The sequence below is a fragment of the Nomascus leucogenys genome, chromosome 22a, assembly GCF_006542625.1.
Source record: "Nomascus leucogenys isolate Asia chromosome 22a, Asia_NLE_v1, whole genome shotgun sequence".
Lineage (NCBI taxonomy): Eukaryota > Metazoa > Chordata > Mammalia > Primates > Hylobatidae > Nomascus > Nomascus leucogenys.
In genome coordinates, this window is record NC_044402.1 from 25,763,575 (window position 1) to 25,779,803 (window position 16,229).

Sequence of the window (16,229 nt, forward strand, 5' to 3'; positions counted from 1 at the left end):
GTTCTTAGTTCATAGAGCCATCCAATTCCTCATCCTTGGCCTTTCTCCCCTTACCCTTAAGAAAAACCAATAGCTACCCTGGCCTGACTGAAAGATCTCATCAGAAACCCACAGGTCTGGATATGCTTTCTCTTTTTCAGATTACAAATACAGATTTTTCATCTGAAATCTTTAGGCATATTGAATCATCTTTAATCTATTAATATATGACCTATTACTCATTTTTATACCTATTTGATATTCTCGTGCTCAACCCTTAAAGAGGGAAAGTTGTTACAAAGTAGCATTTTCATGCTATTTGTATCCAACTAATCAAATCCTTCCAAGTAAAGCATGAAATCGCCTGGATAATCACAGGTAGAGTCCAACATTTGGCTAATTAACTGGGCACTTCCTTTAACTTTTGTCTCAAATTCAGACTGTATTCTCAGAACTAAAGCTATGATGTATGTCGTGTTCTCTGGAATGGGAAAAGAATGAATTTAGGTTCAAGTTGAAGTGTTGGCTCTCTAATGCTTCCATGAATTAAAAAATAAAAAAGTAAAATGTCTATCAGTTGACTCAGAAAGATCAAAAGATAATCTTACCTCGAAATATGCATGAGGTGGAACCAGTGAGTTAAAAAGTTATTTTTCCCACCCTCAGATGCCTTGCTGAACGCACTTATATTTTAATACATAAACATAAATGCATTTTATAATAAAACATTTGCAGATTTCCATAAAGTTCCTCACCAATTCAGGAGCAGGCACTGTCCTACACAGCAGAAATGATGCTCCCTCACTAACAATTCCTGAAAAACATCTTCCGTTGATCTGCTCCTGAAGAAAAGTTTCTGACTAGAAGACTGATAATTTATGAAAAAAACTCTTTGGAAATTAGATCTTACATGAAGTCCCCTTAACAGTAAGCCCATTTAATCATACCAAAAATAATCAACAAGGGTTTCTTATTGTCGTTGATCAGATTGCTGTTTGAGTATAATTATCAGTAGTTTCCCACTGTAAGTTTTTCCTCCTTAAGTCAGGTAAAAAGTACAACTTATGACTTCCAGATGCAAACCAGTGATCAGCCTTACAATGCGACTGAAAGTTTGTTTTGCTTCTTTGTGAAGTTCCCTAGGGGTAAGGTTAAAAGTAGAGACAATAGGAGAGTGAGAAATAAAGGCAGAGGATTTCAAATCACATCTTACAAACAGAGAACAGAATCACAGAACAACACCACGACAGTGGACAAAACAAGATGGCAAGACAGATGTGCCAAACAAGAGACACATGCTTGACTGCTGTGCCAAGAAAAGAAAACACAAGAACAAAACCATACAGAGATGCTGCGAGAGCAGCTCTTAGGGCTGTCATGATCCAATGGAAATAATAAAAACAAGGACCCATGAAATTATAACTACAAAAGAATGTAATCCCCACAACTCATACACTGGACTTGCTGGGTTAGCCTAGATGTGTCACTTGGATGAAAGACAAGATGGTGTCATGCACTGGTGATGGAGGCCATGGTTAGTTGATTAGCTACAAAACTGTCACGGCATGCCACACAATGATCCTGGGCTTGTCCAGACAGAAATAAAAGATACAACAAATACTCTATATCTGCAATAAAATTCTTTTTATGCCATCTGAAATTTGTGGAGAGGGGTGTGTTTCTCTGTCGTTTCTATGTGCTTTTATTTTTTTCTGGCTCTTCTTTTATCTTTTCAATTAATTACATTGTCATAAAGGGGAAAGTAAAGGCAAGTGGTCCATGCAGATATGGGGATAAATAAAAAGGAAAAAAGGAAATTAAAAGGAAAAATATGCATAGAAGGAGGAAGAGGAAAACACAGTATTCATTCTTTTGTACACAACTTTCTTGGATTTCGCTGGGGTTTGTTTTGTTTTGAGATAAATACTGGAGGGATATGCTGAAAGGGGAGGAATTCAAGATTAGGATGGCAAGAAAAGATTTTTTTGCCTTGTTTGATTTGTATATCTATATATCTCTCAGTATTTGAAAATAATGATTATAATTACTCATAAAAGTATAGCAATGAGTTAAAAATAGCCATAATGATCAAAATAGTAAATATGAAAACAAAATAAATTGAACCACCAAAAATTCATGCGGCACAAGATGAGGTGAAACAACAAAATGTTCTTCAAATATATACAAGGTATATATCTATATATATACACAGGAATGTGCATATACGGATAGATATATCTGTATAATTTTTTCTTTCCACCCCTCCCAAGGATAACTGAATTATGGAGTCACCATTATAATTATGATAAAGAAATCTTAAAAAAAAAATCACCATGCTTTGTTTGCCAAGTTAAAACAGTATCATGCATGTCTATGTTTGCTGATGCTGGTTAAGAATGATGGCATGAATTTCTGTGTAAACACATGACTGATGGTAGGGGCTGTTAATCTCTGATTACATTAGTCTAATATCACTTATACTGTGTCTACATATATATGGAGTGACAGGCACTATATTATTTGCATATGTGCATATCATATATGTATACACACAGTACATATACTTGGGGCTTGTGGAAGAAAAATGTAGAATAAAAAGAATAAAATAAATCCCATAAAAACTTCTCTTTTAAAACCCAATCCCTCTTTATTGATTTTTGGGGGACTTGCTTAATGACGTCATTAAGCTCACTCCTTATGTACCACTTGCACTGGCATTTGGAATCAGGAAGTTCTCATGAGTTCAGATTGAAATTCTCCCTTCAACATGTCCATCCTTTACCCTATTACCTAAAAATGTTGTGGCCGTTGACCATACTGTATATATGAAGTCCCCAAAAGAGTGTTGCTTTTTTTCTTTACTGAGCTGTACTAATTTCAAAAGAGTGTTGCTTTTTTACTTTACTGAACTGTACTAATTCTTCAATCACAATAAATGAGAATTCTGTGTCACCAAACTAAAATACAGAAGAATGCTCCTTGGGGTTAGTTGAATCTGTCACTGCTTGGCATCATCTTGTGTGATTTTTTTTTTCTTGCATATCCCTGATAAGGTATGCTGTTCACTAAATTGGAGGGCTTCAACGTCCTTAGGGTGCTGATAATATCGTGGGCATTTCCATTCATTGTCCTCATTGTGTCTTCCCTTCCTTTTATTCCTCTTATTATATCTGCCTTTCCTAATAAACTGAACTTCTGGAAGCAATATTTCTGAAGCAAAATACTTTTGTTTACCCAGCACCTATTCTAGTGCCTACATGTAATAGTTACTCAAAAGTGTTACATATTGAAGAGATTTATCAAACTTTCAGATAGAAGTATATACACTCATACATTGATTTTATGGATTCCCCTGCCTCGCTCTCCAACCTACCAAAAAATCTTGGGTAATGGAGTTGGATAGAATTTTTTCATTTTTTTATTATTAAATATATTTGTTATGGAATCCATAATAGTCAATCTATGGGCCACATATATTATGCACACTATTCCTCAGCCTAAAATGCAATAACTAATTAATAGATCTTTCCTATTCTTATATTTTTATTCTTACCCTAATTTTCAAAGCATTTCACCATTAAGGATTTTAAAAGTACATAGTTACTTCAATGGTTTAAAAAATAACTTGGGTTGGGATGGGGCTGTTATAAAAAAGTGACATAACTGGCCAGGCGCGGTGGCTCACGCCTGTAATCCCAGCACTTCGAGAAGCTGAGGTGGGTGGATCACGAGGTCAGGAGATTGAGACCATCCTGGCTAACACGGTGAAACCCCGTCTCTACTAAAAATAGAAAAAAATTAGCCAAGCATGGTGGCGGGCGTCTGTAGTCCCAGCTACTCAGGAGGCTGAGGCAGGACAATGGCGTGAACCAGTGAGGCGGAGCTTGCAGTGAACCGAGATCAAGCCATTGCACTCCAGTCAGGGCGACAGAGTGACACTCCATCTCAACAAAAAAAAGAAAAAAAGTGAAATAACTTAGTGGGTTAATAAAGACAAAAACTGTATCATTAATCTGGAACATTATACTCCCATGAACATACTCTATTAACTTATAGATCAATAAAGGCAGTTGAAAAATGGATATGATTTAGTCTAGACCTAAGTATGTGAACAACTATTTGCTTTTGTGAGCATTAGACATGTATTATAACTCAAATTTTAAGATGACTGATGTCCACAGCCAATAATAATGAATTAAATTAAGTAATTTTCTATCGATATACAGTTCTCTTTCCAAAGCTAAAATGCTTGTCTTAGATTATTTCCATTATCTCTTTGGTCAAAGTGTTTAAGTGGATCTGAGCCTTTTATCAGAATTTATAGCATTTACAGATCATTGAATTTATAGATCTGTCATACTCCAACATTCCTATGAGATTTTACTTGGACATTTATTTTCATACTATATTCTGAATAGCCATTGACTAATGAAATTTTAACATGACTCTATTTGCTAATGAGTTTTCATATAGAAAAATCTAAAGTGAATAAATAGTTAAATAAAATTGACTTATTTGTAATAAAAACATACAGGTTGCTAACTTCAAACTTGACAAAGACACAAATGACAAAATGTATCTCTATAAATAAGATTTCAAACATCATATTTAAGGCCAACAATCAGCACATTTACTTGTTATCTATAAATTCTGGTATAAATTTCTCTTGATCCTTCACTGGAAAATTATTATTATCTATTAACATTTCAGCTGCATTTTCTACCATGTTCCAGCAAATAAAAACTAAAATGATTTGGTGAGCTTTTCGTAACTCAGTGCCAGATTTTCAGATGATACTTTCCTGAGGCATCTCAGACTGATAAAGATTAAGAATCCAGTTCCACCTGGAAAATACTAGATGTGATCTTGGTGTTATGCCAAATTTAAGTTTCACTCAGTTTGGGTTGTATATTATAGTAGGGCTAACAAAGAGGAACTAAGTAGCAGTAACACCGAAATGCAAATGTGAATACTGTAGATTTGAGGAGTAAAAATATACCTGAGAACCATTCTGGGAATAGCAATTATTTTGTCATCTCGTATTACTGCCATTAGTTTAAACATCTCCTTCAATCCAACCATTATGAAAGCTGTTTAGCACAGTCTTATTGATGGATGGATGTGTTTCATCTTCACTTCCTTTTACTGTCTGCCCTCTGGTGGAAGTGCTGTCCCTTGAGATTTGATCAAAGGACATTTAAGAAAAGTGAAGGCAGAAAAACTAGCTCCTTGACAAACTGAAAAATATACCCCTGGATAACGACGGGATGAATCAATGTGGTTAAGTATTGCCACGCCCACTGATCAGGTATAGCGTATTACTTTTTTTTTTTTCCGCTCTGCTCTGTGGCCTCCTGCCTCCAAGACTTTTAGAATCTTGAAACGATAAATATGTAAAATCCAGGAAGTTGATCATGTTTAATTATACAAAAGCTCACCTAAGAATACATTTGTTTTCACTATTACTCTGTTTCCAAAGATGGGAATTCTAGGGATAGCAGCAGGGGTAAGGAAAAGAGAAGAAATGGGAAGTGAATTGTATTATTTTCTCTGAATTTCAGAATTCATTCCCACATTTTAGATTACAAATGTGAATTTACTAATGATCTTAATTGCTATTTGGCTTCCATAATCTCATGAGGGTATCCTTTTCCTAGGGGTTATTTGAATGCTCTCCAGCTAGTCTGTTTTTCTTATTGGATTCAAAGAGATAAAAAGGACAATGAAATATGAATTTACTGCACAATTTAAGATTGATAGAAATGCAGTTGGAAATGAAACAGTTTATATGCAAAGAACGAATCTAAAGTATTAGATACTGATTTGTTTTGTGAAGAACACAATTAACATTTATAAATCAAGAGTTAAAATCCAGACCCTCGCCTTTAGATAGCTATTCAGATACACTTCTGAATATCTTCATTTGATGCAGATGGTTTTATCATAACTTTATTGTTTAAAGGTTCAATTCTGGGTCCTTGAAGCAAATATTCAGAAAATGTGATTGTGTCTGTGACTTATGAAAGAATCTAGTTCCCAGAAAAAGGTAGGGATAGGAAAAAGCAGAGAATAATTTTGTTTAAAAAAAGTGTAGGTTTTGGCCAGGCACAGTGGCTTATGCCTGTAATCCCAGCACTTTGGGAGACTGAAGTGGGTGGATCACTTGAGCCCAGGAGTTTGAGACCAGCCTGGCCAACATGGCGAAACCCTGTCTCTACCAAAAGTACAAAAATTAGCCAGTCTTGTTACCCAGTCTCAAATAAAAATTTTTAAATAAATTTGTTAAAAATATAGGTTTTGTCAAGGCAGCCCTATTATATGAAATCATAAATTTTAAATGAGTCAACAGGTTTAATTTTAGCTGTTAAAGGGGATATGAAGTTAGAGATATAAAGTTCTGTTTCAAACTAATTTAGTCGACAAATCCTAATTGAGCTTTTACTTTATGCCTTGCTCGCATGATTTGGGATTTTTTTTTTAATTTTTCTACATATTTATCAGCAAAAATGTACCATGAAAATTTGACTTCCATTGGATTTGCAAGGTTTCTAGACTCCTATTGACCAAACTCCAAAATATTTACGTTGTTCCTAAATATAATAAGATTAAGCTATACCAAACCGTGGTGACCCCTAAGCACAAAAGTAAGTTCTGAGAGTGAAAGGTGATTGCTTATACCTAACTCAAAAACAGCAGTTTAAAAATCCAATGTGATTTGAAGAAAAAATAAATTATTTCATTTAAAATTTGATGCTCACATGAAAATAAAAATTGAATTATAGCATACACTAAACTACCCAAATTTATGAAAAGTGAGAGCTTCAAATGGATGCAAATTAATAAGGAAATAACCTGTAGAAGTTAAATGCCTCATAAACGGAGACAGCTAGAAAAATAATAAACTTGCTAGCAAAGTGAAAGAAGATAAAGTAGTAAGTATGATAGAACAAGGCCAAGGAAGTTAGCCAAATTTAGTGTATTTGCATCAAGCAAAAGGCCTGGAAAAATGTTTTAGAAATGGAGGCAGTGAATTAGGGTGTTCGAAACCAGAATTTTAATCTTAGTGGTAATGCAGAATCGCAAGATTGGCAATTTATGTCAAAGATATGTAAATGTCACCATTATCTGTTTGCTGCACGGGTAGTAGGTCCCTTCTCTTTAGGCAGTGAAAATCTTGCCCAAGAAACTGATTTCGGATTTTAATCTGTATTGTTTTTGGAAAATGTGAAGCCCGAGGAGATTTTTTTTTTTTTTTTTTTTTTTTTTTTTTTGAGACGGAGTCTCGTCCTGTTGCCCAGGCTAGAGTGCAGTGGTGCGATCTTGGCTCCCTGCAACCTCCGCCTCCTGGGTTCAAGCAATTCTCTATCTCAGCCTCCCGAGTAGCTGGGACTACAGGCGCCTGCCACCACGCCTGGCTGATTTTTTGTATTATTAGTAGAGATGGGGTTTCACCCTCTTGGCCAGGCTGGTCTTGAACTTCTGAGGAGCTATTTCTTATGTAATGAAAAACAGGGCTTGATAGCTCTAAGCAGGTAATCCCCGTTAGTGGAAATCAGGTCCTCTGGGCAAACCTCTTCTCTCTCTGCATTACTAGGAGTATCTACCTACTTCTTGTATTAAAAATATACCTCTGACATATTTCCCTGTGTATACAAATCACTCACCAGGAATACTTTATGGAGTAAATAAAATTAGGAAAATGCAATGCTCATTCCTCAAATGTGAGGAGTTGAATAATCACAGGTGGAGGAAATCAATATCAGCCTCCTAGAGCTACATGTTCACTCTTTGAAGGTAGGGGTTCTGTCACTCACTTTATCTCCTTTCATGCTCCCTTACAGAACACAACAGATTGTTTTAAAAACTGTATCTCCCGGCCGGGTGCAGTGGCTCATGCCTGTAATCCCAGCACTTTGGGAGGCCGAGGCGGGCGGATCACGAGGTCAGGAGATCGAGACCACGGTGAAACCCCGTCTCTGATAAAAATACAAAAAAAATTAGCCGGGCGTGGTGGTGGGCGCCTGTAGTCCCAGCTACTCGGGAGGCTGAGGCAGGAGAATGGCGTGAACCCGGGAGGTGGAGCTTGCAGTGAGCCGAGATCGCGCCACTGCACTCCAGCCTGGGCGATAGAGCGAGACTCCATCTCAAAAAAAAACAAAACAAAAAAAAAAAAAACCAAAAAACTGTGTCTCCCCACCCACCTCATGTTATTCAAGAAATGTTGGTGTTGAATTTCTGTCCTCTGCTTCTGAATTGGAGAAAATACCTGCGTGGCCTCTAGAAAACAAATGGATTTAGTTTGGGGCCATTCAGGTTTACATTGTTCAAGTCTCATAACAAATAGCAATATATACCCATAAGCTGGGGAGCTATAGAGCTAGATAATCTGAAGCTGAGATCTGGAAAAGCCCACTGCCTTATTCTAAAGGTTGCTGTGGAGATGACTTTCTGAGGCAGGGTGAGTAGTTGAGGAAAGATGGTGATAATATTTCAGAAGGACCAAGCCTCAATTTTGATAAGCCTTAAAATCTGCAGATTTGATAAACATTGCTGCATATAGAGATATCACTGCTAAGAAAGGAAGAAAACCATTTGGGAGGTCAAAGCGAGAGGATTTCTTGAGGCCTGGAGCTCAAGACTAGCCTGAGCAACATGGTGAGAACCCCATTTGTACACAAAATAAAACAAATTAGCTGGCATAGTGGTGCATGAAGTTCTAGCTACTTGGGAAGCTCAGGCAGGAGGACCACTTGAGCCCGAGAGTTGGAGGCTGCAGCGAGCTATAAACACGCCACTTTAATCCAGCCTAGGCAGCAGAGTGAGACCTTATCTCAAAAAAAAAAAAAAAAAAAAAAAATTTATATACATATATATATAATTAAAGCCTAGATTTCTTAAAGTGTTTGCCACAAAACAAGCTAATTTAATGTACATATTGAGGATTGTGACCTATTAATATATGAACCCTTAATATCTAGCACATGCTTAACATATACAGTTGACTCTCAAAAATGTCTGTGGAATTGAATTATGTGAGGAGTTAGATAGCAAAACTATTCTATTCTCTGATAGCTAATGTCTTAAAAAAAAAAAACAGAATAGGAAGGACTCAAATCTAGAGATATATTATATCCTGCCTGAGTGCTCAAAAATATTTATTTGAATGAATGAATGAATAAATTAATGAAAACATGGCACCCAAGTCCTGGTATAGTTCGGATGTATCTGCCCTTTTAGGGTTAAAACCTCACATAGAACATACAGATTATTATTAACTAAAAATATGAAAAAAAAAAAAAACCCAACCAGATCACATTTACTTTCCCTCCACACAGCTGAGCTCCCAATGGAACAGATTACACTCCAGAATGGAAGCCCTGTCATATTAATGATGTGTCCCTGTGTCATACTAAGGGTATGAACCCACAGAACTTCCTGGATCCAATGCTACTTGCAAGAAACCAAAGCAGTCAGCCTTCAACAGATTTGAAATCTTGTAAATCATTTAGGGGTCAGAAATGGAAGGTTTTTATTTTTATTAGATTATTTTTTCATTAAGCTTAAATTTTCTAGAATTAGCAAAAGAGAATTTTTAATGCCTTTCCTTTTCTTAAAAGGAAAAAAATCTGAAAGCAGTGCAAAAAATAACTAGAAAATTCTATTTAGTCTTCGTAAAAATAAGATCCTGGCCCAACTCCAGCTATTAATTCTATTAAACATACACAGAAATTCGATGATATCTGTTCTCTATTATATACATATAAATGTTTGACTTATAGTAAGTCTCAAAACAGACAACTGGGAAAAGTTGATAGGAAATAATCAGGGACTGCAATTGCCTGCTGGACATTACCTCATATATAGCTCACTATAAAGAAAGACCATAAAACATCAAAATGTATCTGGGTCCAAATGGGGAACACATTGAAGCTTCTGATTGCTAAAGTCTTCTCAACTTCAGCACAGTAGATACATTTTGAAGCATCACAGCTGTTGACACGGCATGGTACAGTACTAATTTTGTGTTTACTATATTGTTGCACACGTTTTCTAGACACACAGTTAACAAAATTAGTATAAAGATAATACCATGTTAACTGCTGTTGAAATCCCATGGAAAATATATATATATACACACATATATTTTTTGGTTCTCTTAGCTCAGAACAATTCGTGAGTTTTAAGTCATTTACCAATCTTTATGGCTCCACTTACCAACCTTTAAGCTCCTCCATGGGTTCATCCTTTCTTGATGTCATTCCAGCATACATTTCCTCATGTTCCCACCCTCTGTGACTTTCATAGCTGCCACTGGCTGCTACACATTTGCTGCTCCAGTGGTAAGTCTGGGCATCTGCTTGCCCAATGTTAAGTCATATACTGTGATTTCTTTGTTAGCTATCAAGAGACTGACTTAAAATTTTTGTAGGATCTTATTGCTCCTTCCATGGGATTTGATGCTTTCATTGATATAATATTTATATATGTATACTTATACATATATAGATATAAAATACACACATTAACATACTATAATCTATATATAAAACACATGTATAATCACATATATGTATGTATTGTTTTTTGCAAAAGAAAAAAGAAAGCAAGCAAAACAAGACTGACCTGACCTACCTGTACTCGGCTCACATTCAACAAAGTCTTCATCATCACTTGAACATTCAGCAGATGAAACAAGATCATCTGATGTTGGCTGTTTATGTCAAAGAGAAAATAATGGGGTAGGGGAAGAGAGAGAAGAGAGAGAGATAAGGAAACTAATGAACAAAGACATCAAAGATTTATCACTGTATCCCATCTCCCATCATTATGATTATTTTTCTAAGGAGGGCATACTGTAGGATGAAGAATTCTTAACTACTGTGTGGCTGAGAATGACTCTGGGTCTAGACCGTCTCAGGGGGGTCTTCCATAGAGCTGAGTGACCCAAGGTGGCTCTAGGAGACTTAAGCCTAACCCATCCCCATAAATGACATTGTGCAGCCTTACTTCATTCTGATTTTGAGTTTTAAGAATCAGAAGGACAGGAGAAGGGCTGTTGTAAAGGATGGGCAACGTAAGAGTGCAAAGCAAAACAGACATACATTGTGGCTTTGAGAGAGTTTCAATCCTTATGGTGTTTGGTCTCAAGTGTATGCAGTGGTAGTTGTGCATCTATAGGCTGGCATAATTAATGAACGCTGTGGAATGCATTCTCTTAGGAACAGCATAATGGCTTTTATCATTAGCAAGAATTCCTTTATGTAATTGCTGCAATAGCTGAATTGGTAATGTGGACCAGTAGCATGATACCACACAATAGTCCCTGAACACAGGTAAGGCTGTTCCTGAAGACAGCAAAAACAGTTCTGACTGCAATAATAGTAGTTCAACTTGAGGCACCTTTTAAATTCTGAGTCTTGCAGAAACTCCCCAATCCCAGGGAATCTATTACAAGAAATATAGGAGACTGAGTATCAGCTGTGAGAAGAGCCCTCCATACAGTAGGTGAGATGACTGCTTTCTGTATTTGCTACATATTGCATGCACAGTAAATATTGAATGAATGAATCTACAGATGTTATGCAAAAAACAAACTTTTGGCCTACTATGTGCATAAGAAGACTCAATATATTATAGTTCAATAATGCTCATTTATTTCCCCTTCTTCATGTTACTAATATTTACTGACTTGTCAATCTTCCAATTCCCAAATGTACTAAAGTCTGGATCCAAATTCAAGAGGAAGAGTTAATAAACCATTCTCCTTCTATTGAGCAATTACTACAAGCCAGATGCTGTCCTAGACATACATATACATATATACATATATATACACACACACTTTTTAGTTATAGTTATTAATTAGACATGATTCTCACAACCATCTTTTGGGACAGGGATGACTATTATATGCCTAATTAGAATTGCAGTTGTTTGTGGCTTGCAATAGGCTTCTTTATACCTGGTTTTACATTATGGACAGAATTATGCCCCCTCAAAATTCATATGTTGAAGTCCTACTCCCCAGCCCCTCAGAATGTGACTGTATTTGGATACAAAGCCTTAAAGAGGTAATGAAGTTAAAATGAAGCATTAGGATGAGCCCTAATCCAATATGACTTGTGTCCCTCTAAAAAGAGGAGAGTAGGACACAGACATACACAGTGGCAGGAAGGCCATATAAAGACACTAGAAGATAGTCATCTACAAGCTAAGGAGAGAGTTCTCAGAAGACGCTAATTCTGCTGACACCTTGATTTCAGGCTTCTAGCCTCCAGAATTTCGAGGAAATAAATTTCTATTGTCTAAGCCACCTAGTCTAGGATATTTTGTTTTGACAGCCCTAATAAATGAATACATATGACAGCCTTTCTACTCAGGATTTCCAGAAAACATCCTTTTTTTTAAATAGACATCCTAGGTATAGAATTACTGGACCTCAAAGAACTGGAAAAACCACATTAGATAAGTCATTGATTTAATTAAAATGGCAGAGAAGTGCCCTACGCAACAATATTGATCTTTATTCTACATCTGAAAGGGGTATAGTTCAACCCTTGCTCCTCAAGACTAGCAGAAAAAAAGAATTTTTATTTTTTTAATTTTATTAAAGTTTCAAGATACATGTGCAGAACGTGCAGGTTTGTTACATAGGTAAATGGGTGCGATGGTGGTTTGCTGCACCTATCAGCCCATCACCTAGGTATTAAGCCCCCATGTGCATTAGCTGTTTATCCTGAGGCTCTCCCTCTCCACACCGAAAAAAGAATTTTTAAACATACTTAAAAAAAAAAAAAAAAAAAAAAGCTACTGAATTGTTCATTTCAGTTCCAGCAACTGAAACTGGTAGTTACATCCTGGGGGACTGTTATTTGTGTTAGAGACATGGTAAGCATATTCCCTTGGTGTTTCCTGCTGACAGGGGACCCTATAATAGCTCCACTTCTAGTTACTTAGGGAAAGGAGCTGGTAAGTGGGAAAAGAGTTAACTGTTCAAATAAGTAAGGCAATTATAAGAGGAAAACACTATTTTGGAAGGACCACAATCATTGTTTAGTAGTTTTTAAGCATGCATTCTTTATAGGGGCAATGTCTCACAGCAAAGGCAGGAAAGGTTGGTTTGGGCTCGGGGACAATCTTAAATATTACAATGGTTTGTGACCCTCCAAAAGGTCACAGTTACATAAATGAATATGTAGTATATCTTTGGAATTGAAATGTTGTAGGAAAAGGGCAATTAGGGGGAAAACTTATCTGAAAAAACTCCTTAGGGTGGTGGCAATAAAGAGGTTGAGAATACACTGCTAGAGTGTGTTCAGCTGGAAATTGTTAATGATTTGACTGTAAGGGCCTTGCAGAATGGCCCAGTAGGACTTTGGTCCATAGTATTGAGTGAAAGCTGGTGAGTTAATGAAAATCTAATAAGCTCCTTTCAAGAACTGAAAGCCTGGCAATAAAGTTTAAAGGCCATTGAACAAAGGTATAAAAAGCAATGCATAACTTCAGTAGAAACCAAAACATATATTAACATAATATTAGTTGAATCTTTAACTCAGAGGAGACATCTTCATTTGCATGGGCCAAAAGAAGAAATGTAATTTTTTTTTTCTTCAGAAAAAGGAGTAAACTCTGAGGTTGAAAAGATACTTAATGTCTTCCTCTCAGCTTCCTTGGCTTTCTCTCGTACTAAGTTTCTCTCCCCTGTGGTTTAGGTGACACCATCCCCAGCCCCACTCTCCCACCCCTTCTCCACCTCCAATTCCATCCCAAGAATGGGCCCCTAATCCCCACTGCAGACCCCACACATCATCTTTCACTTTCTGACCCCCTTTTTCCACCTTTAACCCGCTCTGTGCTCCACTTTGCCCTAAGATTTGTTTTCTGTTGATCTTCTATATGAGTACATATGAATACAATGTTCTTCCCAGGCAACAGAACCACATTTTACCAGTAGCTCCTAGCAATGGTGCCCAGACTCAAAGGAGTTTGAAGGGGAAATGATCCAGCAATGTGTCGTAAGAATGGGCCTGGCCCTAGACATAGCACAACCGTGAATCCCAACTCCTCCACTTAGATTCAGAAAGTGACCTGGGATGTGTGTGTGTGTGTGAGTGCACACACATCACGTCACTTAGTTACTTCACTAAGTAACTAAATCAATTAATCAACATCAGCCTCTCAATCAAAGTAATTCCAAGCCTGATAGCCACTCCTAATTTAAATAAATTTGATATCTGCCTATGTGCTCTATTTGTTACAATTTACCCCACATTAGAAGTGTTCTTTGTTGCTGACAATTCATTACTTCCATTTTATGGTACACATACTATTTCTAGTTGTACCTGCCATGAGGAGTAATAAAGAAAAATGTACTCATAAAGAGCTTAAACAATCATTCAAAGGTGATCTGTTTTCAGTGGCTGTGAATCTAGACAATCTGTGTGGGTCTTATATGAATTCAGTTCCTTCCTTTCTGTCTTTCAGACCTCATCGTTACCACTTAGAGGTACAGCCAACTGAAACTCCCAAAGCAGTTATAAACATCTCAGTCCCTCTTTGCCTGTTTTGGTAACCAATGTTTTCCTAGAGAACCTGGCATGCAACATTGGCCACACCTGCCACAGAACACTGTGTAGTATGGAAAGACTTCTTCTGCCAGAGGCATTAATTTGCAAAAAGGCTTAGAATTGGGAATGCTACACTTAGACTTTTTTTAAACTACTTTTGTCCCTAACATCTAGAAAATCCAACCATTACAAACCAAGGCTTTTGGGTGATATGAGCGGCTTAAGATCATATCCTAAATTAATGGCAATTGGATTCAAAGATACTTTCAGAAAACCCAGGGCTTTCTATTAGCAGTGTTTTTATTGTTGTTGCTTTGGTTTTTTCAGTCTGTCCTTTTTCAGATGTAAGCAAATGCAGGATCTGATGCTGAACCTTGAAAGAAAAGGCACACTTCTTTGATTGCTTTCCATGGCTTGTACAAGAGGTTTCATGTTGCAGATATACTCAGACTCAGAATAGAATTGTTATGAGTAGAACAAATCTGTGGACCTCTGCCTTTTAATAAAATGCAGTAGCCTTAGGCTGCATGTGTGTGTATTTTCCCATAATTACAACCATTGTCCGTAATTACTTTTAATTACTTAGAAGAATGAGCAGTTAGTATGTCTGCAAAGAAACAGATATCTGGACTATCTAGAATCATGCCTACTAATAACATTTACCACTTAATAAACACTGGCTACATTTAGGCTTTGTGCTGAGCTGTTAATTCATAATAATTTAGTATTCACAGTAACCAAGGATATAAACACTTGTAGTGAATTGCTATTTTTAACTGCCCACCATCCATGCTCCTTCAGGAAATAGTATTGCTTTAGGAAACTCTTCTATTCATAGTTACGTTGGGAATGTTTATCAAGGTGCCTTCAATGTCATCTTCACATTTTTTCCTCTCACAATGATTGTCTAAAGCTCTCATAACTTTCAATGGCTATGCTTAAAGTGTTGACATATGACGGTTCCCCTATGTCAAATACCAATATTCTCTACAAGTTATTCAAGGAAGAATTTTTTTAAAAATCTATGACCACCCACAAACCAAATAATTTTCACAGTGGCTGGGCTGCTAGATTTACTGTCGGTGGTATATGTCATCAGGGTGCTTTTTTCATTCATTCATTACTTTAATGAATCTTTTTCAAACACATATGTGTCAAGCACTTTAACAGTTATAAGGGATAAGGCTACAGATAAGACACAGTTCCTGTGCTCTGGGAATTCACAGTCTGATGAGACAGGCAAGTAAACAGGCAAACTTGACGTAGTAAACAGAATGCTCTGACAAGAGGAAGCATTAATGTGCAAAGGGAGGAAATAGCAAGAAAGCAGAGAGCATGTGGGAAATGAGCCCTCAGGGACAGGCAGTGGTGAGACAGGGGAAGGAAGTGAGGATGGGTGGACTGGAGAAGGAGAAGGGCATTTCAGGTGAAATAGTATTTGCAAAGGCTTAGAGGTCTAAAACATGGTTTATTTATACACCCACTAGTAGTACAGGATGACTGGAGGGAAGGGATGGACTAGAAAGCCAGTGTGACCACTACTTGAGCTATGCTGTTGAAAACTTAGATAATGAGCATGAGTTTAATGTCCTGCCCTATCAGACTTCTCTTCTTCCTCCACTCCCTGCATCTCACCAGTGTCATCTGTCCCATTTGGTTGGAAGCTACTACATATGGTTTATA

At 36.9% G+C, this 16,229-nt stretch overlaps 1 protein-coding gene across 35 annotated transcripts in view; it reads right to left on the minus strand.

The window, feature by feature from the left end:
- NRXN3 (neurexin 3) overlaps positions 1-16,229 on the minus strand; it is a 1,697,203-nt gene that overhangs the window by 48,153 nt on the left and 1,632,821 nt on the right. For 19 of the 35 annotated variants that reach the window (XM_030804199.1, XM_030804198.1, XM_030804194.1 and 16 more), the window contains one exon: positions 10,603-10,690. In XM_030804199.1, coding sequence (XP_030660059.1) covers positions 10,603-10,690 — 88 coding nt within the window. The remainder of the gene's footprint in view (positions 1-10,602; positions 10,691-16,229) is intronic. The other 16 variants (XM_030804215.1, XM_030804204.1, XM_030804203.1 and 13 more) reach the window with 1 other exon arrangement.